This window comes from Adiantum capillus-veneris, chromosome 11 (genome assembly GCF_014529385.1).
Source record: "Adiantum capillus-veneris isolate H3 chromosome 11, ASM1452938v2, whole genome shotgun sequence".
Lineage (NCBI taxonomy): Eukaryota > Viridiplantae > Streptophyta > Polypodiopsida > Polypodiales > Pteridaceae > Adiantum > Adiantum capillus-veneris.
The window spans coordinates 69,224,791-69,252,785 of NC_140941.1; the positions used below are offsets into that span (position 1 = coordinate 69,224,791).

Genomic DNA, 27,995 nt, shown 5'->3' on the forward strand with positions numbered 1-27,995 from the left:
GCTGAGCAGAGAGGAAGGTACCAAATCGCAAGTGGCTTGTAAGTAGAGAGAGGAAGGTGGCAAGTGCTGACACTTGCCAAGCGAGCCAGTGCTGCGAGGAGCGTGGCAAAAGAAGTTTCTTTCTTAAACATTGAAGTGCAGCCTTTAAGCACGATCGAGTCGGGTGCGAGCTGGTTAGAGTAACGGCCCTTAATCTTGCATGCGGCCGTGGGAGTTTGAAACCAACTTTTGGATCGAGGTTTTACTCTTCATTGTATAGGAAGGCAAGGATGTGGTGGAATCTGTGGAGATTCCCGACAATAAAATGAAAGGCGCATCATGACCGTGCTAGCAAATGATAGCAAATACTGTTGAGGCAAAAATATCGAAACTCACGCATTTGTTATCCTTGAGGAAGCGGAGTGAGAGGCCAACTCCATGACACCAACTTCGCTACGCCTGCACACCGCGCCGCTCTTTACCTCTGTCTTCTCTCCCTCCTCTTCTTCGGCGACCTGTTCTCGCCATCGCCAGCGGTATCTTCTGCCTTGCCATGCGAGTGGGGAGAGAGACGTTAGCATCGACGTCCTCCAAGATTTCATCAAGCTCAACGTTGGCTGCTGGACAGGCTCATTCACGGTATTTCTTCCTTCTTTCTTAATCGTCACTGCATTGTGTCTTTGGCCAGATTTCTTCCGAACTGCATTCATGCTACCTCAGCTTCTAACTCTTTTGCTTAGCCTTCCTTGCGGTTGTTGTTCGCAAGAACCTTTACATTGAGCTGCAAGTGATAAATTTTGCTTTGCATGCCAAAGAAAGAACCTTTGTATTGAGCTGCAAAGAAGAAATTTTGCTTATCATGCTCATTGGGATGCCATGCAACACGTTGAGCAACGAGAAACAAAATTCTGTATTTATCTTTCATGAATGCAAGGCAAGTTGCAGAAAAGTTTTTCAGGAATCATCTTCAACTCCGTGGATGTTCCACTCGCATATCTCTTAGTCTTTTTTCAGTGCATTGCCAATCTCTTTTGAAAGGACTTTGTCTAAACTGCCGCTTTTTGCTTTCAAATGTTTGAACATGCTAGAGGGCAAATTTCACACATCACTGTATGTATGACCAATTTGTGAAACTCCTCTTAGAAAAGTGTTTCTGAAGTGCCACTATTTGGATCACCCATGTGGAAATGCCTGGCTGGCTCCATTTACAAGTAAACAACGCTTTGATTTATCACTGTATACTTACCAAGTTGTCAGTTTTTTTAATTGTTTTTCTATTGTTTTTGTTCGTTGAGAGGGCTCTGCACAAACTTCCAGTCTTTGAATTACAAGTGTTTGAGATCGCTTGGCCAGCTACAAAACAATGCTCCAAACATATCATTAAAAGCGATACCTGTTGTGTAGCTTTTGCTTGAAATACTTTTCATTTCACCAAGATGCTTATTCATTTCTCATAGGAAAAGTGTGTTACTCTGTAATTTCTCTTTCCGTGTCTCTAAGGTGAATACCTCTTTTCTTATTCTCTCCATTTTCTTATTTTTATGTATTATTTTGCAGCAATATGATGCACTTGGCAATACGTTGCAGTGCATTCCGACCCGCCTAGCTGCAAACTCTTACGGACGAGGCGACCAAGTGAGTCTTTATCAAACGTTAGTCTCGTCCTCTCCACATCTGGAAACCTATAGGCACATGTTAAGTCGGTCCTCTTTAAGAACAGTCACAATATCAGCTCTGTCTGTTTTGTCATTTTTCGTGCAAAAAACTGGTAATGGGCCTGGTTGTTTTACGCCCTCCTTATCTACATATGTGTGTGTGTGTGTGTGTGTGTGTGTGCGCATCTTTCTATACTTATCGATATGTTTACTTATATATGCATGTAGAAAGTTTGCAAGCTAAGGCAGTTCAAAACTGTATTATGAATCACCTATATCAGTTCCACAAAGTCAAGAGAAAAGTTGCATTGTCATATTTGAAATTAATTGATACATAAAAATTCTGGCATGTATCTCTATATATGTTTATAGACAAACACATGTATGATACGTATACACGAACACATATATGTGCGTACATGCGCAGTCATACATGAGCTGGTTTAGGTGGAGATATTGGATAGTACGACCAAAGACATCATCTATTTATACTACTTAATTATTGAACACGTCAAAAGTACTTGGGGATTATGGACTAGAGAATAAAAGCAAGATGCATGTGTGTACCATGCATGTCTTTGCCAATGGGCCATGGTAAGTTCCCTAATTGCAATGACCAGTCTTCAGTACACTCATGCTGATCTCTAATAGAACAGTTATTTTATCTTGTTTCTCTCTCCATTAATATGAGGGCCGTGGGCGGGCCAATTATTAGAAGCTAGATAGATGAAGAAGCCATTGCAAGTAGAGGACGGGATTTTATGTTATGATTGATCTCGAGCACAATTGTTTCTTTTTCTTCAAAATCCTGTCCTCTTTATCTTATCAGTGCTTTTCTTGCAGATTGAGTATCAAGCAGGCTCCATCAAAGACCTTTATTGCTGGTGAAGATGTTGAAGAGAATGAATGGGCAGAGTTCAAGCTGGATGAGACAAACCTCTTGACAATAGACAAGCAACAACAGGTGCATGTTTATAAATATTTCTACAATATACCTTAAACGCAATATATATTTACTGATAAGGTTTATGTCACTGTCTAGGTGGGCTATTTTCCAAAAGATCGAGCATACACTGTCACACATCGCACAACAGAAATGCTGGACAAAGTGATAAGAGCTGGTGTACTTGGCGAGGATGGTGAGGATTTAGACGACGCACCTCCGTAAGTATCCCAAGAGTGTGCCTACCTTACATTAAGCATTCTACTTTTGGCTAAAGTTATCCAAAACACAATTATTAAGTGCCATCGCTTGAACATAAGTAATATGGTTGGGCTTATGCTACATATGATTGTATTCGTTGAGATGACTAGGTCTTAACGTCCCTTGTATGTGCGTAGTCACCACATTATGTTTTATCTAATCACTTTAAAGTAATGTGCCTCTTTTGCAGAATCTCCATAGCAAGATTCATGTGCATTTATTTGCATAGTGGACACATCTACATAAGGATTATTGTTTTTAGCTTTAATTTATGCTCCCAAGCCAATCTGAGGGAGAATGAGGCCATGGCAGTTCTTATAAAGGCTCTTGGCCTTCTATAAGCAATTACATGAAAATCTTCAGGTTCTAAAAGCAACCGGTCCCCAAAAGCTACCAGCGTAGCCTGCCACAAAACGCACTGCAAATCGTGGGGGGTCCATACAACGCCGCCACGTCAGCAAGGGATTCTTCGTTTGATCATTCTAGTGTCCCTTTGGGCCCCATCGGACGGGACCCCTTAAGTTGGACATGCATGATGCCACGTCATCACTTTGTGACAGTAGGGAACGAGAACGAAGCATGGGGTTAGGGTTTGGTCCGGATGGCAAAAGTTAGGGAAGAGGGTCGATGCCTTGAACGATAAAAATAAGAAACATTTTTAAATATTTTTTGGAGCTACACGCATGTCTCATAGAGCTAGCAACACTTAGCATTGAATTGCACCAAAAGAGATAATAGAGAGGGAGATTGAGAGAGGAGAGGGAGCTTGATCAATGAGAGAGTACAAAGGGAGCTTGAGCCTTGATCATTGAGAGAGTGGAGAGTGGAATGAGATGGAGCTTGATAGCTATTCGCAAGTTAAGACTCAGAGTGACTGAATAGGAAGTTTGAATATCAAGCCCGATTAAGGGTTCAAACTTCAGATGTGAGATGATCAGATGGCACAGAATCAGACAAAGTGTAAATCAGATTACTGTACACATAGTTTTTTTGCGGAGAATCTGATAGAGAACACCTCTCCATACACAGGCAAAGAGAAGTTGAAATTCATTGCGGGAATTGAAAAAAATAATGAAGATTTGGACAAATTCTTGGCGGAGAAGTTTGTCAGAGCGGAGTACAAACGTCAATTGCAGGTTGATACATGTGTGAAAAGATTGACGAAGTACTCCAGAGACCCGAGATTGGAAAAATACCTGAAGAATTACCCAATTGATGAGATTTACTTGAGATGGCCAGCTCAAAGGAGAGATGAGTGCGGAACCTGCACTCGCCAAAAGAGCTAGACAGAACTCTTGAAAAGAAGATGAACCAGAGGACCACTAGAAGATAAGCCAGAGAGTTATAGAGCAGTAGTTGAGTGCATAAGAAAAGGAAAGACGAAAGCAAGACTGGTACCAAATTTTGTGGGGACCGCCAACCCTGACCAGCTGAACGAAAGTACTGAACTTTGCAAAGCATGGGGCAAAGTGCTAGACCAGGAAGCCCTTATCTTTCTTTAATGGAGAAGCCAAGGCCAACTTCATCTCAACCGAATTGGCGGCTTGACTTGGAATGACGCCCGAGGAAATGGGGCCACTGGCTGAGGTTGTTGTAGAGGCACCCGGACGGTATATTGCCATTACACGTTGTTAGGAGTTTTTTAGAAGAAGTGATTGCACATATGTACATACCCATGCATGGTGCATCGAATAAAGGATTGCCGATTTTCCAGAGCCAGGTGGTTACGTGGGGCCCACATGTGTACAGGTAGGACAGCATGTATATAGTGCATCGATTTTCACTATCACTAGTACCGGTGTGTTTTTTCTATAATAATGAGGAGTTGGTAGCGCGTAAAACTTCTCGAGGAAGCTATCCGCGGGTGGACGACATGAGGTAAGCACGTGCGTCAGATGGAATCTAGTCACTAGTGGCGTCAAGAGGTCGAATGGGGTCAATATTTGCACGTGGATAAGTACGGAAACAACGTGGGTGTTTTCTTGTGATAATTATGCAAAAAGGTTATCATGAGGACCATCGTTTGGGGCCACTTCACGTGGTTGCGTGATGCATTATTGGAAAAAGTTGAGTGCCAAGCGTGCGGAGGATGCAGCACGATGACAACTATGCACTACGAGGTCAGTTTTTGGCCTGTTCGGGATCTGTTTGAGGTCAACTAAAAGGACAAGAGTGCCCAACTAATAAAGCTAAGTGTGGGAACTGAAAATACAAAGAGAAGACGTGGAGAGAAGAGGAGGAACATCCGCAACTGTGTTTTTGCTGTTTTTGGAGCCTGTTTTGGGCGTAAACTGTTCATCCGAGGTCGGATTTGAGCACTTTGACATTGTAGACTCGGGTTTTGGGCTGTTCCGAACGCGATGGCGCTGTCCATTTTGCCAAATTCCTCACTGTTTTTCTGTTGTTTTGGCTGTGTAAGTTTCTCCTATGAGCGAAGCTTCTGCTCCACTTTGTGATTGTATCTGGCATATTTTACCCATATTGTGTGAGCTATTTGCCCCATTGGTGTTGGCCCAAGCTCTATTGAATCTAAACATCAGAAATTCTCCTCTTTTGAGCTGAGTTTTTTGGGTGTGTGTGTGTGAGTGTCTCTCTGTGTGGAGTGGGTAAATGGGTAGTCTCTCTCCTCTCACTCCATAGGTGTGTTCCCTGTCTCGGCCAGGTGGGTTGTGTAAGCCGAGTGGTGTCCCATAGTGTGTGTGTATATCATCCCAAGAGTGTGTATCGGGTCATTATAGAGGCGTTCTGTGTGTTTCCATCCCGCTCACATTCTTTTGGTGCCCCCACGGAGGATCTTCTTCGAGTACCTTTTGATTCGCTTCGAGATTTGAGATTACAGGTTGCAGACTACAGGTTACAGGTTACAGGGACAGGTACAGGTACAGGTACAGGTGATTCACACAGGTACAGATAGCTGGAGTAGAGTGATACACTGGCAGTGGAAGTCACTTGCAGTTGCCGTGGGTATGCATCATTTGGCGCCTGCTTGAGGGCATTGTCTGCTGGATTGTACGTTACTTGTGGAAACTACCATGGTACGCCTTTGTGGAGCCATATTTGGTTTTATTTGCGAGTCCCAACCATTTTTGAGACTTGGTCTGGAAGATAGTCATTTCTGAGACTTGACTATACGAGATTTGCATAAGCCTTCGTGTGAGGGTCGATAGCGTGAGGTTTTATTGAGCTGGGGGATTCTCAAATGTGGAGATTCTTTCGATGATACATGTAGCTGGAGCACCCTTTTCGTGACCTTGCCATAGGCTATGTACTAGTGATTGCTAATTGATGCTCTGGTTCTATTGTTGGCAGTTTATGCATACATATACAGTCTATATTTTGGGTTCTTACTGCTCTACTTCTGGGGAAACTTTGCCAAAAATTTTCCAAGTTATGATGACTGATTTTTTGTTCTTTTAAGCCATTTATGTTGTTATGTTGTTGAAATTTTGGTAAAATCAGAGGCTAAGACAGGTGTGCCTTCTTGAGAGCTACATGGATGGCTTTTAATGGATAATCACGACGGACCTCAGTTCACTCCTTTTCATTTAACTCAAAGAATCCAGATAAATGTTCATGTGTCCAGGAAGATTTTTTTCCAGCAGTGCATAGTCTTTATGTTCGGGCCAAGAAGATTAAGAGAGATACTGGAATGTCCTTTGTCTGTTGTAATTCCGATGATTAACTATGAAAACTCATTTGATGTGCATGTGTTTGTCCAGTGCATAGTCTTTATGTTCGGGCCAAGAAGATTAAGAGAGATACTGGAATGTCCTTTGTCTGTTGTAATTCCGATGATTAACTATGAAAACTCATTTGATGTGCATGTGTTTGTCCTTATCTAAATACAAACTCCATTGAAGTTTCTAGGGATTGAGTCAGTCAAAAGTTTTGGGTTCTTGCACGTGTGTTCGAAGGGGTTCTCAAAGCATCGTAACTTGGGTAGCCATGGCTTTCTCTTATTTGGAGTTTCATGGAAGAAGTGATGAACATGTAGAAGACTTTTTGGAAAAGATGGAGGTTGTCTGTATTAGCAACCAGATTCATGACCCGGCGCAGATGTTACGTCTTCTCCAGATCTGTTTGAAGAGTGATGCACGAGTTTGGTCCAAAGCATTTGAAGAAGAGTTGCGTGCAGCGGATCCATCTGTAAGATTAGGTTGGGACAATCTAAGGCATGGATTGGAAGTGGAGTTTGTGAAGACAGAAGATCCTGACAAAGTGTCGCAAGAAGTACAAGCTTTAGTGTAAAAGGAAGGTAAGCCAGTAGATGCGTACATACGTAAGTTTTCATTGGCATGGGAGCGAATGTGCAAGGCCTTAGCACCACAGGTACCCCCACCTGACATGATGAAGAAGGATAGGTTCTTGGCTGGTCTTTGGAAGAATATACGTTGGAGAGTGGAGCTAAAGAAGCTTAGGACATATGAAGATGCATTGGAAGTGGCAAGGAACAAAGAGTGGAAGCTGAGGAAAATGAGCCAGCTAGGAGTGGAGTCTTTGCCCATGAGGTCTGAATTTCAGCCTATAGACTCTTTACAAGGTCGCATGCCAGGGGTTATCATGAACTAGTGGTTCCTGTTACTCTTCAGGTTATGTCAACATTGGTCACCATAGCAGTGCAAGATGGGTTAAGGCAAGACATGAGGCAAGTGATAGATTTAATGAAGAATCTCAGCCTAAACATGCTAGGTCAAGTGGGAAATAATCGAGGTTGAGGAAGGTTTGCAAATCAGCCAGGAGGGTGAAGAAAAACCTAGGAATGGTGTTGGACAAAGTAATGGTAGGTTCTGGAGGGAGACGCCCACAGTTATAATTGCGGAGAGTTGGGTCACATCAGCCCGCAATGTGATAAGCCACCAAGGATGGGGGAAGACACGTATCCATTGCCAAGACAGGTGCTAACTAGGTCAAACGATTATGGCATCGAAAATCAAGGGAGAAGAAGGAACCAGTGGATTAACCCAAGAGGAAAAGGGAAAGACAAAAGTGTTAAGTGTGGCTACCTTGGAGAAGGCATCAAAAGCTAGAGGATACATTACTGATGCCTATTGGGAAGAGGACCACAGAGGACAAGGAAGGAAGAAGTGCCCCATGTCCTAGTAAGAAGAAGGGAAAGAGCCATGAAGGCGAGGATGTCAAGGCCAAGAGGAAAAGGAGGGCTCGTCGCAAGTTTCATGTTTCAGATTTTCCATTAAGGGATGGGCAATTAAGCTATGACTTGAAAGAGGATCTGACAAGCAAGAAGGCAGATGTTACTTTTGGGCAGCTTATAGAGATGGTGCCTAAGCTAAAGCGACAATGGAAGAGGATGGTTAATCCAATGGAGAAAGAACCAGAGAGAGGTTCAGTGAAGGTGTTGGCGATGGATGAGCTACCAGACATTTGTCGAATAGTAGATGTGTGGCACAAGAGAAAAAATCAGAGACAAGGTTATGTGGATGGTGGAGCCCAAATATGTGTCATAACACACTCATGTGTTGAAAAGATGGGTCTTACAGTGACTGGGGTGTCAAGTTTTCGGATCAGATTGGCAAACCATCAGAAGGTAAAATGTTTGGGTGTTGTAAAGAGCTTAGAAGTGGAAGCATATGATGCAAAGGCAGTGGTTGATTTTCATGTGATGCCAGTGGGGTTGGGAGCATATCCTATTATACTGGGCAGACCATGGTTACGTGCAGTGGGAGCTGTTTAAGATTGGAGACGTGGTACGATTAGCCTCTATGGAAAGACAGGTGGCAAGAAGCTATATAATATGGACACAAGGAAACGATTGGAGGAGCTTTATGAAGATGAGGATAAGTTTAGTGATGAAGATTATTCCACAGTGACTGACGAGGACAGTGATAGTACTACCAGGAGTGATGAGGATGCTGATGTTGCATTTCTTTTGATCGACAAAGAAAGCCATGAGTCTGGTTTAGTCGCATTTGCAAATGAGGTTGAAAATGAAAGTGAAGGGCCTTATGAAGTGATTGAAGGGCTGATGCAAACGAAGGTTGATCGTCAAAGAAGCAGGAATTGATGACACAAATGATCAGTGGAGACCTCTCGACTATGGAGAAGGAGATATATTTGCACATGCTGTCTAGTTTTCCTAATCTGTTCATTACTTCATACGAAGAGATCAGAGGGTTCAAGGGAGAAGAGATGCATATAGAGCTGAAAGAAGGTGCTAAGCCAGTGCGGCAAAGGCTAAGAAGGATGGGTCAAGAGCAAATGGAAGCCTTGCAGGAAGAGGTGGACAAGTTATTGAAGGTAGGGTTCATAGTCCCAATGGAAACCACAGAATGGGTGAGTCCAATAGTAGTTAGTCCAAAGAAGGATGGGAAGTGGAGGATTTGTGTAGATTTTAAACCCTTAAATGCAGCCACTAAGAAGAACCCATATCCTCTTCCATTCATTGATCAGATCTTGGATTCAATGGCAGGTTATGAGAGGTATAGTGTGATGGTTTTTCAGGCTATTTTCAATTGAAGATTGCTCTTAAAGACCGAACAAAGACTACTTTCATTACGCCATGGGGTTGCTATTGCTACACAGTATTGCCATTTGGGTTGTCAAACGGACCATCTCTCTATCAAGAGAGAGCAAATTGGGTATTGGAACCTTTCATTGGTAGTTGTGTTAAAGCTTTTATGGACGACTTCTGTGTCTACAACAGTAGGGCTGAGCACCATGAGAAGCTGCAGATGGTATTGGCTCGATATGATGAATGTGGAGGACAACTAAATCCCAAGAAATGTAATCTAGCACAGCCAAGGGTGAAGTTATTGGGCCATATGGTGTCAGAAAATGGCATTGAGGCTGATCCAGACAAGGTTAAGTCTATTATTCTTCTTCCATCACCTACGAGTACAAAGCAATTGGCAACCTTTATACACAAAGTGAAGTACATGGCACGGTTTATTCCATTGTCTTCACAGCTCCTTTATCCATTACAACAAGTGGCAAAGCATGATCCATTGCAATGGGATGACAAGTGTGAAGAAGTGTTTCAAGAGGTGAAAGAGGTGTTAGGGGGGTTGTCAGCCATGCAGGCTCCTGATTGGGAGAAAGTGTTTTATGTAAATCCATCAGTAGGGGATGATGCCATTGGAGCCATGCTATTGCAAAAGGGGAAGGGCAGCCGTTATATGAGGCCAGTGTATTGTGCAAGCCGAGTGAAGTTGGTAGCAGAGAGAAAATTCTCGGAAGTTGAGCTAGTGATGGCCAGTGTAATATTTGCTCGTCGACGATTTCGTCATTACTTGCTACCACGACCTTTTGTTTTCTTGACGAGTTATGCCTTTTTGCCACAGCTAATTAATGGCACTAACATGTCAAATGTGGTGAAGAAATGGGTAATTGAGTTGCAAGAGTTTGAGTTCTCGTTTTTAGTGGAAGACAATACAAGAGCTACCTTAGCTGATTTGCTGACCTACAAGGAAAATCCGCTTATTGTTAAGGAAGAGGCGGTGAGAAAGGTAGTTGAAGAAGTGCCACAGATCAGCAATGCACATGTTTTGTTCTTTGATGGCTCATACAGAAAGAGCCATGATGTGGCTTCAGGGGGTATAGCACTTTATGATCCAAAGGGGAAGCTGGTATGCAAGAGAGGGTCCAAGTTGGATGCGCATAGTAACAATGAGGCTGAATACTCAACTTTGGAAGCTGGGTTACACATTTGTTTGAAGCATGGGATTAAAAGGTTCAGCATAAAAGGTGATGCCTTGTTAGTTGTGAAGCAAGTGCTGGGTGTGTGGAAGAGCAAAAACACCTCATTGAAGAAAATGTGTTTCAGAATTAAAGGCCTGTTAAAAGAGTTTGAAGCATGGAGCATCAGACACATTGAACGTGCTCTAAATGGCGAGGCACATGAAGCAGCTCAAAGCATGATTGGGAGCTATTTGTGTTGAGGACCAATTTACCTCTTTATCATGGCCGGGAAAGTTTAGCTCAAGAAGAGGAGTTTCTGCTAACAGGAATCATTCCAAAGGACATTCAGAAGTCTAAGAAGTATGGTTTTGTGCGTAGAGCATCCAGATACAAATTGATTGGTGATGTCTTATACATGAAAGGGGTTGATCTCGTGTTGAGACGTGTACCTTGGCGAGAGGAGCTTTATAGAGTGTTGGAAGAGAATCATGAAGGTGCATGTGGCGGCCATTTTGCTCTAAAGATCACCTTGCATAAGATCTTGCAAGAAGGGTATGTATGGCCTAGTTTGCACAAGGATGTTCACCATTGGTGTAGGTCTTGCAATAGGTGTCAAGCATTTGGGAAGAGAGTGTTGAAGCCAGAGCTATGAAAAACCATTATGGCATTTGATGTGTTTGAAAAGTGGGGGATTGATGCAATAGGCCCGTTACCTATCACAAGCAAGGGCAAAAGCTATATTTTGACTACAGTGGACTCTCTCTCTAGATGGGCAGAGGCCATAGCAGTAAAACAGATCACTGCAAAGGATGTGGCAAAATTTGTGTATGACGAAATATGTTGCAAGTTTGGGGTGCTACTAGAGCTACTTTCGGATAAAGGGCTAGGATTTAGAGCTAAACTGCTAGATTTTTTATGTGCGAAGATGAAGATTAGGCACGAGCATACCACTCCTTATTACCCACAGTGTAATGGCTTAAATGAAAGATTCAATGGTGAGTTGGTACAAATTCTTTCAAAAGTGACAGAGCATCAAGGAAAGAATTTGGGATTTGGAATTGCCTAGTGCATTATGGGCTTACCGTACTTCGGTGAAGACAGGTATAGGGTTTACTCCATTTCACTTGGTGTATGGAAAGGAAGCACTATTGCCTGGGGAGGTAGAGTTGCTTGCAGTAAAGATGTTAGAGAAGTTGCTTGGGCAGCCTAGTGATGCATTCAAAGAGAGGCTCTTGCACTTACAAGAGGTTCAGCTGGATAGGATGAGTGCATTGGAACATTATGGGCAAATGCAGGATAAAGCTTTGGCAAAGATAAATGAAAAGGTCAAAAGTAAGGGTATCAAGAAGCATGACTTGGTTTTGCGCTACAACAGTAAGCTGGACAACACCTTCCAAAAGAAGTTTCAAATTAAGTGGGAAGGCTCTTTCAAGGTAGTGGAGTGTTTTCCAAATGGTACATATCAGTTGGCTAACCTGGATGGGACTCTACATAAGTCAAGGGTAAATGGATTGCGTCTTAAATTATATCATGCCAGGTTAATGATGGTGGAGCAAGATGAGCTGTCTGCAGAGCAAGTAATGTCTGTGAGGAATGAGGAGACCTGTGATGAGGCGTCTCATATCTCTTTTTGCTGCTGCTGCTGTTGATCATGAATGATCAAGCAGGCTAGGGGAAGGGCAAACTATGTTAGGAGTTTTTTGGAAGAAGTGATTGCGCATATGTACATACCCATGCATGGTGCATCGAATAAAGGATTGCCCATTTTTCAGAGCCAGGTGGTTACGTGGGGCCCACATGTGTACAGGTAAGACAACATGTACATAGTGCATCGATTTTCACTATCACCAGTACCAATGTGTTTTTTCTATAGTAATGAGGAGTTGGTAGCTATCCGTGGGTCGACGACATGAGGTAAGCAGATGCGTCAGATGGAATCTAGTGGCGTTAGGAGGTCGAATGGGGTCAATATTTACACGTGGATAAGTACAGACACAATGTGGGTGTTTTCTTGTGATAATTATGCAAAAAGGTCATCATGAGGATCATCGTTTGGGGCCACTTCACGTGGTTGCGGGATGCATTATTGGAAAAAGTTGAGTGCCAGGCGTGCGGAGGATGCAGCAAGGTGACAACTATGCACTGCGAGGTCAGTTTTTGGCCTGTTCGGGATCCGTTTGAGGTCAACTAAAAGGCCAAGGGTGCTCAACTAATAAAGCTAAGTGTGGGAACTGAAAATACAGAGAGAAGACGTGGAGAGAAGAGGAGGAATATCCGCAACTGTGTTTTTGCTGTTTTTGGAGCCTGTTTTGGCCGTAAATTGCTCATCCGAGGTCGGATTTGAGCACTTTGACATTGTAGACTTGGGTTTTGGGCCGTTCCAGACGCGATGGCGCTGTCCATTTTGCCAAATTCCTCACCGTTTTTCTGCTGTTTTGGTTGTGTAAGTTTCTCCTATGAGCGAAGCTTCTTCTCCAATTGTGATTGTATCTGGCATATTTTACCCATATTGTGTGAGCTATTTGCCCCATTGGTGTTGGCCCAAGCTCTATTGAATCTAAATATCAGAAATTCTCCTCTTTTGAGCTGAGTTTTTTGGGTGTGTGTGTGAGTGTCTCTGTGTGGAGTGGGTAAATGGGTAGTCTCTCTCCTCTCACTCCATAAGTGTGTTCCCTGTCTCGGCCAGGTGGGTTGTGTAAGCCGAGTGGTGTCCCATAGTGTGTGTGTATATCATCCCAAGAGTGTGTGTCGGGTCATTATAGAGGCGTTCTGTGTGTTTCCATCCCGCTCACAGCGTGTCATTGGCAAACTATATTTACATTGTCAGGGGTATTTAGGGCACAAGGACTTTTACATCATGCCTTTGGCAGGGTGTGACGTCCTCCGAGGAATCCCTTGGTTCCCCAAGAACAATACCGTGGTCGATTATAGGGCAAGGAAGGACATCTGAAGAATGAGAAGGGCAAAGAGACGGTACTTGATATAAAACTGAAAGGAGAGTTAGTCCTACTTTATGAAATCCAGTCTTTTTGTTTATCCGATTTTCTTGAAAGAATTGAATGATGATTAAAGGTCGAATATGTTAAACCTCAAAAAAAGAATGACAAGATTTTCTGCAAGCTCAGGCTGACTGTTTCTCAGAGGGCTTACGAGGCGAGTTGCCTCCTTCACATCGTGAAGATCACACGATTGATTTGATTACCGGTAGTACATCTAGCCGAGCCCAAAACGAAGAAATACTGAACTAGAATAGATTCCCCATTCTGAGGATCAATGATAAACTCAACAGATTTAAGGGTTTCGTCACAACTTGATGACGTGACATGGCCACCCGTGGACAGTAGGCAGATGACGTGGCATGCTGTATGGCAGTTGTACGGACGTGCAAAATTCGCGTTGACATGCCATGTGTACTTCATATAAAACTGAAAGGCGAGTTAGTCCCACTTTATGAAATCCAATCTTTTTGTTTATCCGATTTTCTTGAAAGAATTGAATGATGATTAAAGGTCGAATATGTTAGACCTAAAAAAAAGAACGACAAGATTTTTTGCAAGCTCAGGCTAATTGCTTCTTTGAGGGCTTACGAGGCGAGTTACCTCCTTCACGTTTTGAAGATCACACGATTGATTTGATTACCGGTAGTACATCTAGCCGAGCCCAAAATGAAGAAATACTGAACTAGAATAGATTCCCCATTGCGAGGATCAATGATAAAATCAACAGATTTATGTCACGTGACACATCCCAACCCTGTGTGTCCGTGGACAAGCTACACCACAACAGGGTTCAGTCAGTTCAATCAAGTCTAGATTAGCAGTGATCTGGCACTTTTGTGAGTCTATTCGTAGACCGTGCATGCCCAGTCACTTAGCATAGATGCATATCCTCCGGTTGCACACAACATGATCATCGGAATTCCCATCAGACTCCATTAGCATCAGTTAGGGGAATTTTTCAGTGCATTTAACCTATTTTCCTATTTATTGGTATTTTCACTTATTAATTTTAAGTGACTTTCCAACAAAAGTAGGTAGGGCAATTTTGCTAAGTTAATATATAAGCAAACCCAAGTTAGCACTTTCTGGCAGAAGAGGTAGCAGGAGCTTCCCGCTCAACAGGCAACTTCTCAGCAGTACCCCCTCAGACCATCCTTCGCGTTTTTGCATCTTCTCTCCTTGGCGTTTTTGCATCAACTCAGCAGCCCTGGCGTTTTCCTCCCTTGCATTCATCGCCATCAACCACAGTGCCCTAGCGTTAGCAGATGCTTGTAGATCAGCCCCATCCTCTGTGTTTCCCGCGACAGAATCACTTCAGCCCTTAGAGTTGTTGCAGCCAATTACTAATGCCAAGATCTCAGCCACAAAGCCCAGCTTTTTGGTTTTCTGACCCCCAAACTGCCTGGCGTTTTTGGCAAGAACAGGACAGCATCAGCGTTTTTAATTCTCAGCCCAAAACAGCAGCAGATCCTCGCAGTTTTCAGCCTATGACTCAGTAGCAGAACCATCCCAAGTTGGTTGCAGATGTTCCCCCATTTTCAGCCATAGAAACGCAGCCAAAACAGTCATTTTCAGCCACCGAAACAGTCTCTGAATTCAGCGATTAGAAGCCTACAGATTTCAGCCATCGAGTCGTCGTCGTCATCACCGTCGTCGTCATCGGCATAGTCCAACTTGCATCTGTCCATTGCATACGCATTGTACACCTTTGTGCAATCAAAGAATAGACCACTCTCGCCGACGAGAGTGGGGCCTTCGGAGGAGGGTTTTACAACCTCTCGGGTGTCGTATCTCTTCTCTCTACTTCTCTCAGTCTCATTCACTTGCACGCACAATCCACTCACTTTGTTCGTGATCATAGCATTCTCCATAAGACGGAAAGCTCTCTCTTTCCCTAAAGAACTAAAAGGAACCTTGAGCAATAAAGATTACTAATCTTGAGAAAATACAACATTCATTCCGCTGCACCTAACATTGGTATCAGAGCTTTGGAAGTGTTCTGCATTATTGAAGGAAAGAACCACAAGAATCACAAGAATTTTTTTGCTTGTTGCGATCGCACGAACCCAAGTTTACTTGGGCGTGGCGATTCCTAATCGTGTTTTGTTGAAGAGTGACAGGAATCCCAAGAAAGAAGGGCTTGTCCAGCCTCCCCTTGTTTCTCTTTTCACTCATTGAGAGCGGACCGTGCACTTAGTGGCCGGCCAATCGACGTGAGGTGGGAAAAAGCAACCTTGGTGTGAGCGCAAGGCTGCGAAGGGGTGCGCTGGCAGAAAGGAGTAGAACTCGGGTGAAGAGAAGATCCTTCTCCAACGCGATTTGCAAGCTAAAGAAAACCTCAAGAACCCCAAGAACCCAAGACCCTCAAGACTCAAGAACCTCAAGAACCTCAAGAACCCAAGATTCTCACGAATCAAGAACCTCAAGAACCTCAAGAACCAAGTTCCTCGTGAACTTAAGAACCAAAGATCCTAGTGCATGGTCGTCACCCGAAGCGGCATGGATACTTCGCATTCAGGTGATGAGCATGAGAGAGGCGACGAAGGATTCTCCCCACCAGGAGATTTTTCCAACCCTCCCCCTTCGCCATCTACGCCACGAGTTGTCCTCACTCCTATGGAGATGATGGTCAAGTCGATGTTGGACATGATGGCACAACAACAAGAAACGAATCGAGTTGCATTGGCACAACTCGCAAGCAAAGCAGAAGAACAAGCAACAAAGGACCGTGCACAAGAAGCCAAGGATCGCGAGCGCGACGAAAGAAACGCAAGATTGGCCGCACGACAAGAAGAAAATCGACTTGCTCAGGAACGTGAGCGCATTGCTCTTGCCGCAAAACAAGAAGAAAATCGACTTGCTCTCGAACGCGAGCGCGATGAACGAGATGCACGAAAAGCAGAAAAGGACGCTGAGCGTGAAGCTCAAAGCGAGCTTCGCAATCAAGAATTTATTGCCAAAATCCTAGCCTCGAAGACCGAACCACCCAAAGATCGTGGAAGTTCGTTAAGTGGCGCAAGCCACGACGCGGATTCCAACGATCCAGTCACAGAAAATTTGACTTTCTGTAAGTATGACGGTAAGATGGATGCTACAGTTATTCATTCTTGGTTGCATCAATTTAATGCTTATTTTGTGACAACTAAGAAGACAGGAAATAGAAAAGTTTTGACGGCAGCCATGTACCTTGCCGGTGATGCCATTAATTGGTACCATGCATGGCAAGAGGTACAGCTAGCCGCGCACCTAGAGGCAGTCGACGATTTCACGCCCCTCTCTTTTAGTTGGGCTGATTTCCAAGACAAGCTCAAGGCGCGGTTTATGCCACCTCAGTACCTTGCACGATTGAAGGACGATTAGCGAGCTCTCAAGCAAAATGGTATGCCGGTTATGTCTTTTTCTAATCGTGTTTTGCAGCTAGATACCCAACTACCCATGTCGGATGAAGAGCGCAAAGAGGCTTTTCTCTTTGGATTGGATAAGTATATCAAGTAGGATGTCGAGGTACTCGATCCAATCAATCTCAACAAGGCGGTAGCTATTGCTATTGCACAGGAGATGTAGCACAACAAGGGAAAGCCTAAGGAGAACAAGACTTCCACAAGTACCTCGCAGACTCCTCAGAACGGTAAGAACGGTAAGAATGGTAAGAATGATAACTCTTCTAACCAATCTGCCAACAGTATCTCATCAAAGAATTCTTCCAATGAATCTAAGGGTAAGGCTAACACAATTGCTAAACCTAAGCTTACTCTAGATAAAAAGGTGGCACAAGGAATTGTAGGAGGATACATCACGTCGGAAGAACAAAGCACGTATTCTAAAGAAGGTCGTTGTTTTCATTGTCACATTAAGGGTCACATAAAAAGAACATGTCCTAAGCTTGAATCGAATGAATCTAAAGAACCCACAGCACCCACTACATCAGTCAATGCAATGAATGATAACACGATTATGCCCAAAGTTTCTCAGGACCCTCCCATTGATGATTCTCTCATTAAATGTTATGGTCGTACATCGGGGCACCGTTTTGTGATCAATTCCTCTCTTGTTGAGAGAGCCCGCCTCGAAGTTAGTCCGAAATCTCCTATCGAGGTCTCTGGCTTTCGTCCTGGTATGGACGCTCTCATCACCGAGGAATGCCTTGATGTGTTATTTGCAATTAAACAGACTGCCTTCACTAGAAGATTTGTTGTTTTTCCTCTCTCAGGATGTGATATGATTTTGGGCATTCGATGGTTTCGTAATAATGACGCTCTCATGGATTTTCTAACTAACACTATAACTCTCAATGCCAAAAGTGATTCTCCTATTGTCATTCATGGAGAGGACATTGCTCATTCTCCATCTCTCATTGCTAATATGCAGGATAAGATTGAAAGGATTCGGGCTAAGGAGATTCTCTCAGTCTCTCTTTCTCCACAGCATGACACACAGGATTTGCATGATTGTGTGAAGCATGATGATGATTTGATTGACCATGATTTGCATGATGATTTGGATGATAAAGACAAGCATGATGAATTGCATGAACAAGATGTGATTGTTCACAAGGATGATGTGTTAGTTAATGCTTTTTCTAGCGAAGCTAACCTCGTTGTAGATTCGATTAATCACCAAGAATCGATCTTGGCTTTCGAGTCCAGGTCCACAGATCCCCCACAAGAAGATTCGATAGATCCCGAAGAAGCGATCTTGGCTCTCGAGCCTTGGTCCAAAGAGCCCTTACAGGAAGTATTGTGTGTTCCCATGATTGATACGCACGCATTGTTCGAGTGTTTCATTCGTGAAGGTTTTCTGTACTTTAGTCAACATCGTTATGTGATCCCTTTTACTAGGCATGACATATTGCATGTTGAGCACGTTTCTCTCATGGATGAGCACGAATGTATGCGGATTTTTCATGAAAAGCTGAAAAGTTTGTATGTCAAGAAGTCACATTCCACGTCTCTTCCTTGGCATGACACAGTTTCCGAAAGAGCATATGATTGTATGAGCACCAAGCATGGGCATTTCCATCGTGATTTGCCACAGTTGATTGATTTTGATCAAACAGAAAAGAATTCGACCTCATTGTTTGCATGTGTTTGATGAACGGGTTGTCACTCCGTCTATTTGTTCATCTACATTGCATGCACAGTCTTTAGAGAAGACAAGATTTTTTTCCTTCACTTTACATGGAATGGGTATGTTCATGGTTTTGTGTTGGTTCCAGGAATTTTCAGCCATGGAGATTCTTAAAGACGAAAGAAGCCGGACTCTACACGAAGTTGGAGCAAGAAACGAGATTCAGAAGACTTTGAGTCGCTTTCGGCGCGGCCCAAAGAAGCAAGCATTGCAGACCTTTATGAAGTTCAAGTACCGCTCGATCCACACGGCAGAGTGGGCCGGCGAAGAGTCCCTTCCAGGATTTCGGATGCTGTTGGCGACCTCCCTCGACGCCATACAGTTCGGTACCAGTACCTCACTTTGAAAAGGAGGGGATGTCACATGACACATCCCAACCCTATGTGTCCGTGGACAAGCTACACCACAACAGGGTTCAGTCAGTTCAATCAAGTCTAGATTAGCAGTGATCTGGCACTTTTGTGAGTCTATTCGTAGACCGTGCATGCCCAGTCACTTAGCATAGATGCATATCCTCCGGTTGCACACAACATGATCATCGGAATTCCCATCAGACTCCATTAGCATCAGTTAGGGGAATTTTTCAGTGCATTTAACCTATTTTCCTATTTATTGGTATTTTCACTTATTAATTTTAAGTGACTTTCCAACAAAAGTAGGTAGGGCAATTTTGCTAAGTTAATATATAAGCAAACCCAAGTTAGCACTTTCTGGCAGAAGAGGTAGCAGGAGCTTCCCGCTCAACAGGCAACTTCTCAGCAGTACCCCCTCAGACCATCCTTCGCGTTTTTGCATCTTCTCTCCTTGGCGTTTTTGCATCAACTCAGCAGCCCTGGCGTTTTCCTCCCTTGCATTCATCGCCATCAACCACAGTGCCCTAGCGTTAGCAGATGCTTGTAGATCAGCCCCATCCTCTGTGTTTCCCGCGACAGAATCACTTCAGCCCTTAGAGTTGTTGCAGCCAATTACTAATGCCAAGATCTCAGCCACAAAGCCCAGCTTTTTGGTTTTCTGACCCCCAAACTGCCTGGCGTTTTTGGCAAGAACAGGACAGCATCAGCGTTTTTAATTCTCAGCCCAAAACAGCAGCAGATCCTCGCAGTTTTCAGCCTATGACTCAGTAGCAGAACCATCCCAAGTTGGTTGCAGATGTTCCCCCATTTTCAGCCATAGAAACGCAGCCAAAACAGTCATTTTCAGCCACCGAAACAGTCTCTGAATTCAGCGATTAGAAGCCTACAGATTTCAGCCATCGAGTCGTCGTCGTCATCACCGTCGTCATCACCGTCGTCGTCATCGGCATAGTCCAACTTGCATCTGTCCATTGCATACGCATTGTACACCTTTGTGCAATCAAAGAATAGACCACTCTCGCCGACGAGAGTGGGGCCTTCGGAGGAGGGTTTTACAACCTCTCGGGTGTCGTATCTCTTCTCTCTACTTCTCTCAGTCTCATTCACTTGCACGCACAATCCACTCACTTTGTTCGTGATCATAGCATTCTCCATAAGACGGAAAGCTCTCTCTTTCCCTAAAGAACTAAAAGGAACCTTGAGCAATAAAGATTACTAATCTTGAGAAAATACAACATTCATTCCGCTGCACCTAACATTGGTATCAGAGCTTTGGAAGTGTTCTGCATTATTGAAGGAAAGAACCACAAGAATCACAAGAATTTTTTTGCTTGTTGCGATCGCACGAACCCAAGTTTACTTGGGCGTGGCGATTCCTAATCGTGTTTTGTTGAAGAGTGACAGGAATCCCAAGAAAGAAGGGCTTGTCCAGCCTCCCCTTGTTTCTCTTTTCACTCATTGAGAGCGGACCGTGCACTTAGTGGCCGGCCAATCGACGTGAGGTGGGAAAAAGCAACCTTGGTGTGAGCGCAAGGCCGCGAAGGGGTGCGCTGGCAGAAAGGAGTAGAACTCGGGTGAAGAGAAGATCCTTCTCCAACGCGATTTGCAAGCTAAAGAAAACCTCAAGAACCCCAAGAACCCAAGACCCTCAAGACTCAAGAACCTCAAGAACCTCAAGAACCCAAGATTCTCACGAATCAAGAACCTCAAGAACCTCAAGAACCAAGTTCCTCGTGAACTTAAGAACCAAAGATCCTAGTGCATGGTCGTCACCCGAAGCGGCATGGATACTTCGCATTCAGGTGATGAGCATGAGAGAGGCGACGAAGGATTCTCCCCACCAGGAGATTTTTCCAACCCTCCCCCTTCGCCATCTACGCCACGAGTTGTCCTCACTCCTATGGAGATGATGGTCAAGTCGATGTTGGACATGATGGCACAACAACAAGAAACGAATCGAGTTGCATTGGCACAACTCGCAAGCAAAGCAGAAGAACAAGCAACAAAGGACCGTGCACAAGAAGCCAAGGATCGCGAGCGCGACGAAAGAAACGCAAGATTGGCCGCACGACAAGAAGAAAATCGACTTGCTCAGGAACGTGAGCGCATTGCTCTTGCCGCAAAACAAGAAGAAAATCGACTTGCTCTCGAACGCGAGCGCGATGAACGAGATGCACGAAAAGCAGAAAAGGACGCTGAGCGTGAAGCTCAAAGCGAGCTTCGCAATCAAGAATTTATTGCCAAAATCCTAGCCTCGAAGACCGAACCACCCAAAGATCGTGGAAGTTCGTTAAGTGGCGCAAGCCACGACGCGGATTCCAACGATCCAGTCACAGAAAATTTGACTTTCTGTAAGTATGACGGTAAGATGGATGCTACAGTTATTCATTCTTGGTTGCATCAATTTAATGCTTATTTTGTGACAACTAAGAAGACAGGAAATAGAAAAGTTTTGACGGCAGCCATGTACCTTGCCGGTGATGCCATTAATTGGTACCATGCATGGCAAGAGGTACAGCTAGCCGCGCACCTAGAGGCAGTCGACGATTTCACGCCCCTCTCTTTTAGTTGGGCTGATTTCCAAGACAAGCTCAAGGCGCGGTTTATGCCACCTCAGTACCTTGCACGATTGAAGGACGATTAGCGAGCTCTCAAGCAAAATGGTATGCCGGTTATGTCTTTTTCTAATCGTGTTTTGCAGCTAGATACCCAACTACCCATGTCGGATGAAGAGCGCAAAGAGGCTTTTCTCTTTGGATTGGATAAGTATATCAAGTAGGATGTCGAGGTACTCGATCCAATCAATCTCAACAAGGCGGTAGCTATTGCTATTGCACAGGAGATGTAGCACAACAAGGGAAAGCCTAAGGAGAACAAGACTTCCACAAGTACCTCGCAGACTCCTCAGAACGGTAAGAACGGTAAGAATGGTAAGAATGATAACTCTTCTAACCAATCTGCCAACAGTATCTCATCAAAGAATTCTTCCAATGAATCTAAGGGTAAGGCTAACACAATTGCTAAACCTAAGCTTACTCTAGATAAAAAGGTGGCACAAGGAATTGTAGGAGGATACATCACGTCGGAAGAACAAAGCACGTATTCTAAAGAAGGTCGTTGTTTTCATTGTCACATTAAGGGTCACATAAAAAGAACATGTCCTAAGCTTGAATCGAATGAATCTAAAGAACCCACAGCACCCACTACATCAGTCAATGCAATGAATGATAACACGATTATGCCCAAAGTTTCTCAGGACCCTCCCATTGATGATTCTCTCATTAAATGTTATGGTCGTACATCGGGGCACCGTTTTGTGATCAATTCCTCTCTTGTTGAGAGAGCCCGCCTCGAAGTTAGTCCGAAATCTCCTATCGAGGTCTCTGGCTTTCGTCCTGGTATGGACGCTCTCATCACCGAGGAATGCCTTGATGTGTTATTTGCAATTAAACAGACTGCCTTCACTAGAAGATTTGTTGTTTTTCCTCTCTCAGGATGTGATATGATTTTGGGCATTCGATGGTTTCGTAATAATGACGCTCTCATGGATTTTCTAACTAACACTATAACTCTCAATGCCAAAAGTGATTCTCCTATTGTCATTCATGGAGAGGACATTGCTCATTCTCCATCTCTCATTGCTAATATGCAGGATAAGATTGAAAGGATTCGGGCTAAGGAGATTCTCTCAGTCTCTCTTTCTCCACAGCATGACACACAGGATTTGCATGATTGTGTGAAGCATGATGATGATTTGATTGACCATGATTTGCATGATGATTTGGATGATAAAGACAAGCATGATGAATTGCATGAACAAGATGTGATTGTTCACAAGGATGATGTGTTAGTTAATGCTTTTTCTAGCGAAGCTAACCTCGTTGTAGATTCGATTAATCACCAAGAATCGATCTTGGCTTTCGAGTCCAGGTCCACAGATCCCCCACAAGAAGATTCGATAGATCCCGAAGAAGCGATCTTGGCTCTCGAGCCTTGGTCCAAAGAGCCCTTACAGGAAGTATTGTGTGTTCCCATGATTGATACGCACGCATTGTTCGAGTGTTTCATTCGTGAAGGTTTTCTGTACTTTAGTCAACATCGTTATGTGATCCCTTTTACTAGGCATGACATATTGCATGTTGAGCACGTTTCTCTCATGGATGAGCACGAATGTATGCGGATTTTTCATGAAAAGCTGAAAAGTTTGTATGTCAAGAAGTCACATTCCACGTCTCTTCCTTGGCATGACACAGTTTCCGAAAGAGCATATGATTGTATGAGCACCAAGCATGGGCATTTCCATCGTGATTTGCCACAGTTGATTGATTTTGATCAAACAGAAAAGAATTCGACCTCATTGTTTGCATGTGTTTGATGAACGGGTTGTCACTCCGTCTATTTGTTCATCTACATTGCATGCACAGTCTTTAGAGAAGACAAGATTTTTTTCCTTCACTTTACATGGAATGGGTATGTTCATGGTTTTGTGTTGGTTCCAGGAATTTTCAGCCATGGAGATTCTTAAAGACGAAAGAAGCCGGACTCTACACGAAGTTGGAGCAAGAAACGAGATTCAGAAGACTTTGAGTCGCTTTCGGCGCGGCCCAAAGAAGCAAGCATTGCAGACCTTTATGAAGTTCAAGTACCGCTCGATCCACACGGCAGAGTGGGCCGGCGAAGAGTCCCTTCCAGGATTTCGGATGCTGTTGGCGACCTCCCTCGACGCCATACAGTTCGGTACCAGTACCTCACTTTGAAAAGGAGGGGATGTCACGTGACACATCCCAACCCTATGTGTCCGTGGACAAGCTACACCACAACAGGGTTCAGTCAGTTCAATCAAGTCTAGATTAGCAGTGATCTGGCACTTTTGTGAGTCTATTCGTAGACCGTGCATGCCCAGTCACTTAGCATAGATGCATATCCTCCGGTTGCACACAACATGATCATCGGAATTCCCATCAGACTCCATTAGCATCAGTTAGGGGAATTTTTCAGTGCATTTAACCTATTTTCCTATTTATTGGTATTTTCACTTATTAATTTTAAGTGACTTTCCAACAAAAGTAGGTAGGGCAATTTTGCTAAGTTAATATATAAGCAAACCCAAGTTAGCACTTTCTGGCAGAAGAGGTAGCAGGAGCTTCCCGCTCAACAGGCAACTTCTCAGCAGTACCCCCTCAGACCATCCTTCGCGTTTTTGCATCTTCTCTCCTTGGCGTTTTTGCATCAACTCAGCAGCCCTGGCGTTTTCCTCCCTTGCATTCATCGCCATCAACCACAGTGCCCTAGCGTTAGCAGATGCTTGCAGATCAGCCCCATCCTCTGTGTTTCCCGCGACAGAATCACTTCAGCCCTTAGAGTTGTTGCAGCCAATTACTAATGCCAAGATCTCAGCCACAAAGCCCAGCTTTTTGGTTTTCTGACCCCCAAACTGCCTGGCGTTTTTGGCAAGAACAGGACAGCATCAGCGTTTTTAATTCTCAGCCCAAAACAGCAGCAGATCCTCGCAGTTTTCAGCCTATGACTCAGTAGCAGAACCATCCCAAGTTGGTTGCAGATGTTCCCCCATTTTCAGCCATAGAAACGCAGCCAAAACAGTCATTTTCAGCCACCGAAACAGTCTCTGAATTCAGCGATTAGAAGCCTACAGATTTCAGCCATCGAGTCGTCGTCGTCATCACCGTCGTCGTCATCGGCATAGTCCAACTTGCATCTGTCCATTGCATACGCATTGTACACCTTTGTGCAATCAAAGAATAGACCACTCTCGCCGACGAGAGTGGGGCCTTCGGAGGAGGGTTTTACAACCTCTCGGGTGTCGTATCTCTTCTCTCTACTTCTCTCAGTCTCATTCACTTGCACGCACAATCCACTCACTTTGTTCGTGATCATAGCATTCTCCATAAGACGGAAAGCTCTCTCTTTCCCTAAAGAACTAAAAGGAACCTTGAGCAATAAAGATTACTAATCTTGAGAAAATACAACATTCATTCCGCTGCACCTAACATTGGTATCAGAGCTTTGGAAGTGTTCTGCATTATTGAAGGAAAGAACCACAAGAATCACAAGAATTTTTTTGCTTGTTGCGATCGCACGAACCCAAGTTTACTTGGGCGTGGCGATTCCTAATCGTGTTTTGTTGAAGAGTGACAGGAATCCCAAGAAAGAAGGGCTTGTCCAGCCTCCCCTTGTTTCTCTTTTCACTCATTGAGAGCGGACCGTGCACTTAGTGGCCGGCCAATCGACGTGAGGTGGGAAAAAGCAACCTTGGTGTGAGCGCAAGGCTGCGAAGGGGTGCGCTGGCAGAAAGGAGTAGAACTCGGGTGAAGAGAAGATCCTTCTCCAACGCGATTTGCAAGCTAAAGAAAACCTCAAGAACCCCAAGAACCCAAGACCCTCAAGACTCAAGAACCTCAAGAACCTCAAGAACCCAAGATTCTCACGAATCAAGAACCTCAAGAACCTCAAGAACCAAGTTCCTCGTGAACTTAAGAACCAAAGATCCTAGTGCATGGTCGTCACCCGAAGCGGCATGGATACTTCGCATTCAGGTGATGAGCATGAGAGAGGCGACGAAGGATTCTCCCCACCAGGAGATTTTTCCAACCCTCCCCCTTCGCCATCTACGCCACGAGTTGTCCTCACTCCTATGGAGATGATGGTCAAGTCGATGTTGGACATGATGGCACAACAACAAGAAACGAATCGAGTTGCATTGGCACAACTCGCAAGCAAAGCAGAAGAACAAGCAACAAAGGACCGTGCACAAGAAGCCAAGGATCGCGAGCGCGACGAAAGAAACGCAAGATTGGCCGCACGACAAGAAGAAAATCGACTTGCTCAGGAACGTGAGCGCATTGCTCTTGCCGCAAAACAAGAAGAAAATCGACTTGCTCTCGAACGCGAGCGCGATGAACGAGATGCACGAAAAGCAGAAAAGGACGCTGAGCGTGAAGCTCAAAGCGAGCTTCGCAATCAAGAATTTATTGCCAAAATCCTAGCCTCGAAGACCGAACCACCCAAAGATCGTGGAAGTTCGTTAAGTGGCGCAAGCCACGACGCGGATTCCAACGATCCAGTCACAGAAAATTTGACTTTCTGTAAGTATGACGGTAAGATGGATGCTACAGTTATTCATTCTTGGTTGCATCAATTTAATGCTTATTTTGTGACAACTAAGAAGACAGGAAATAGAAAAGTTTTGACGGCAGCTATGTACCTTGCCGGTGATGCCATTAATTGGTACCATGCATGGCAAGAGGTACAGCTAGCCGCGCACCTAGAGGCAGTCGACGATTTCACGCCCCTCTCTTTTAGTTGGGCTGATTTCCAAGACAAGCTCAAGGCGCGGTTTATGCCACCTCAGTACCTTGCACGATTGAAGGACGATTAGCGAGCTCTCAAGCAAAATGGTATGCCGGTTATGTCTTTTTCTAATCGTGTTTTGCAGCTAGATACCCAACTACCCATGTCGGATGAAGAGCGCAAAGAGGCTTTTCTCTTTGGATTGGATAAGTATATCAAGTAGGATGTCGAGGTACTCGATCCAATCAATCTCAACAAGGCGGTAGCTATTGCTATTGCACAGGAGATGTAGCACAACAAGGGAAAGCCTAAGGAGAACAAGACTTCCACAAGTACCTCGCAGACTCCTCAGAACGGTAAGAACGGTAAGAATGGTAAGAATGATAACTCTTCTAACCAATCTGCCAACAGTATCTCATCAAAGAATTCTTCCAATGAATCTAAGGGTAAGGCTAACACAATTGCTAAACCTAAGCTTACTCTAGATAAAAAGGTGGCACAAGGAATTGTAGGAGGATACATCACGTCGGAAGAACAAAGCACGTATTCTAAAGAAGGTCGTTGTTTTCATTGTCACATTAAGGGTCACATAAAAAGAACATGTCCTAAGCTTGAATCGAATGAATCTAAAGAACCCACAGCACCCACTACATCAGTCAATGCAATGAATGATAACACGATTATGCCCAAAGTTTCTCAGGACCCTCCCATTGATGATTCTCTCATTAAATGTTATGGTCGTACATCGGGGCACCGTTTTGTGATCAATTCCTCTCTTGTTGAGAGAGCCCGCCTCGAAGTTAGTCCGAAATCTCCTATCGAGGTCTCTGGCTTTCGTCCTGGTATGGACGCTCTCATCACCGAGGAATGCCTTGATGTGTTATTTGCAATTAAACAGACTGCCTTCACTAGAAGATTTGTTGTTTTTCCTCTCTCAGGATGTGATATGATTTTGGGCATTCGATGGTTTCGTAATAATGACGCTCTCATGGATTTTCTAACTAACACTATAACTCTCAATGCCAAAAGTGATTCTCCTATTGTCATTCATGGAGAGGACATTGCTCATTCTCCATCTCTCATTGCTAATATGCAGGATAAGATTGAAAGGATTCGGGCTAAGGAGATTCTCTCAGTCTCTCTTTCTCCACAGCATGACACACAGGATTTGCATGATTGTGTGAAGCATGATGATGATTTGATTGACCATGATTTGCATGATGATTTGGATGATAAAGACAAGCATGATGAATTGCATGAACAAGATGTGATTGTTCACAAGGATGATGTGTTAGTTAATGCTTTTTCTAGCGAAGCTAACCTCGTTGTAGATTCGATTAATCACCAAGAATCGATCTTGGCTTTCGAGTCCAGGTCCACAGATCCCCCACAAGAAGATTCGATAGATCCCGAAGAAGCGATCTTGGCTCTCGAGCCTTGGTCCAAAGAGCCCTTACAGGAAGTATTGTGTGTTCCCATGATTGATACGCACGCATTGTTCGAGTGTTTCATTCGTGAAGGTTTTCTGTACTTTAGTCAACATCGTTATGTGATCCCTTTTACTAGGCATGACATATTGCATGTTGAGCACGTTTCTCTCATGGATGAGCACGAATGTATGCGGATTTTTCATGAAAAGCTGAAAAGTTTGTATGTCAAGAAGTCACATTCCACGTCTCTTCCTTGGCATGACACAGTTTCCGAAAGAGCATATGATTGTATGAGCACCAAGCAT

The 27,995-nt window shown here is 44.1% G+C and overlaps 1 protein-coding gene across 1 annotated transcript in view; it reads left to right on the forward strand.

The window, feature by feature from the left end:
• Window positions 1-349: 349 nt before the first annotated feature.
• LOC147447413 (glutamate NMDA receptor subunit epsilon-1, putative (DUF3598)) overlaps window positions 350-27,995 on the forward strand; it is an 81,538-nt gene continuing 53,892 nt past the window's right edge. The window contains exons 1-4 of the mRNA XM_086523219.1: window positions 350-618; window positions 1,537-1,631; window positions 2,478-2,598; window positions 2,677-2,798. Of these exons, the coding sequence (XP_086379345.1) occupies window positions 418-618; window positions 1,537-1,631; window positions 2,478-2,598; window positions 2,677-2,798 (539 nt within the window). The 5' untranslated portion in view covers window positions 350-417. The remainder of the gene's footprint in view (window positions 619-1,536; window positions 1,632-2,477; window positions 2,599-2,676; window positions 2,799-27,995) is intronic.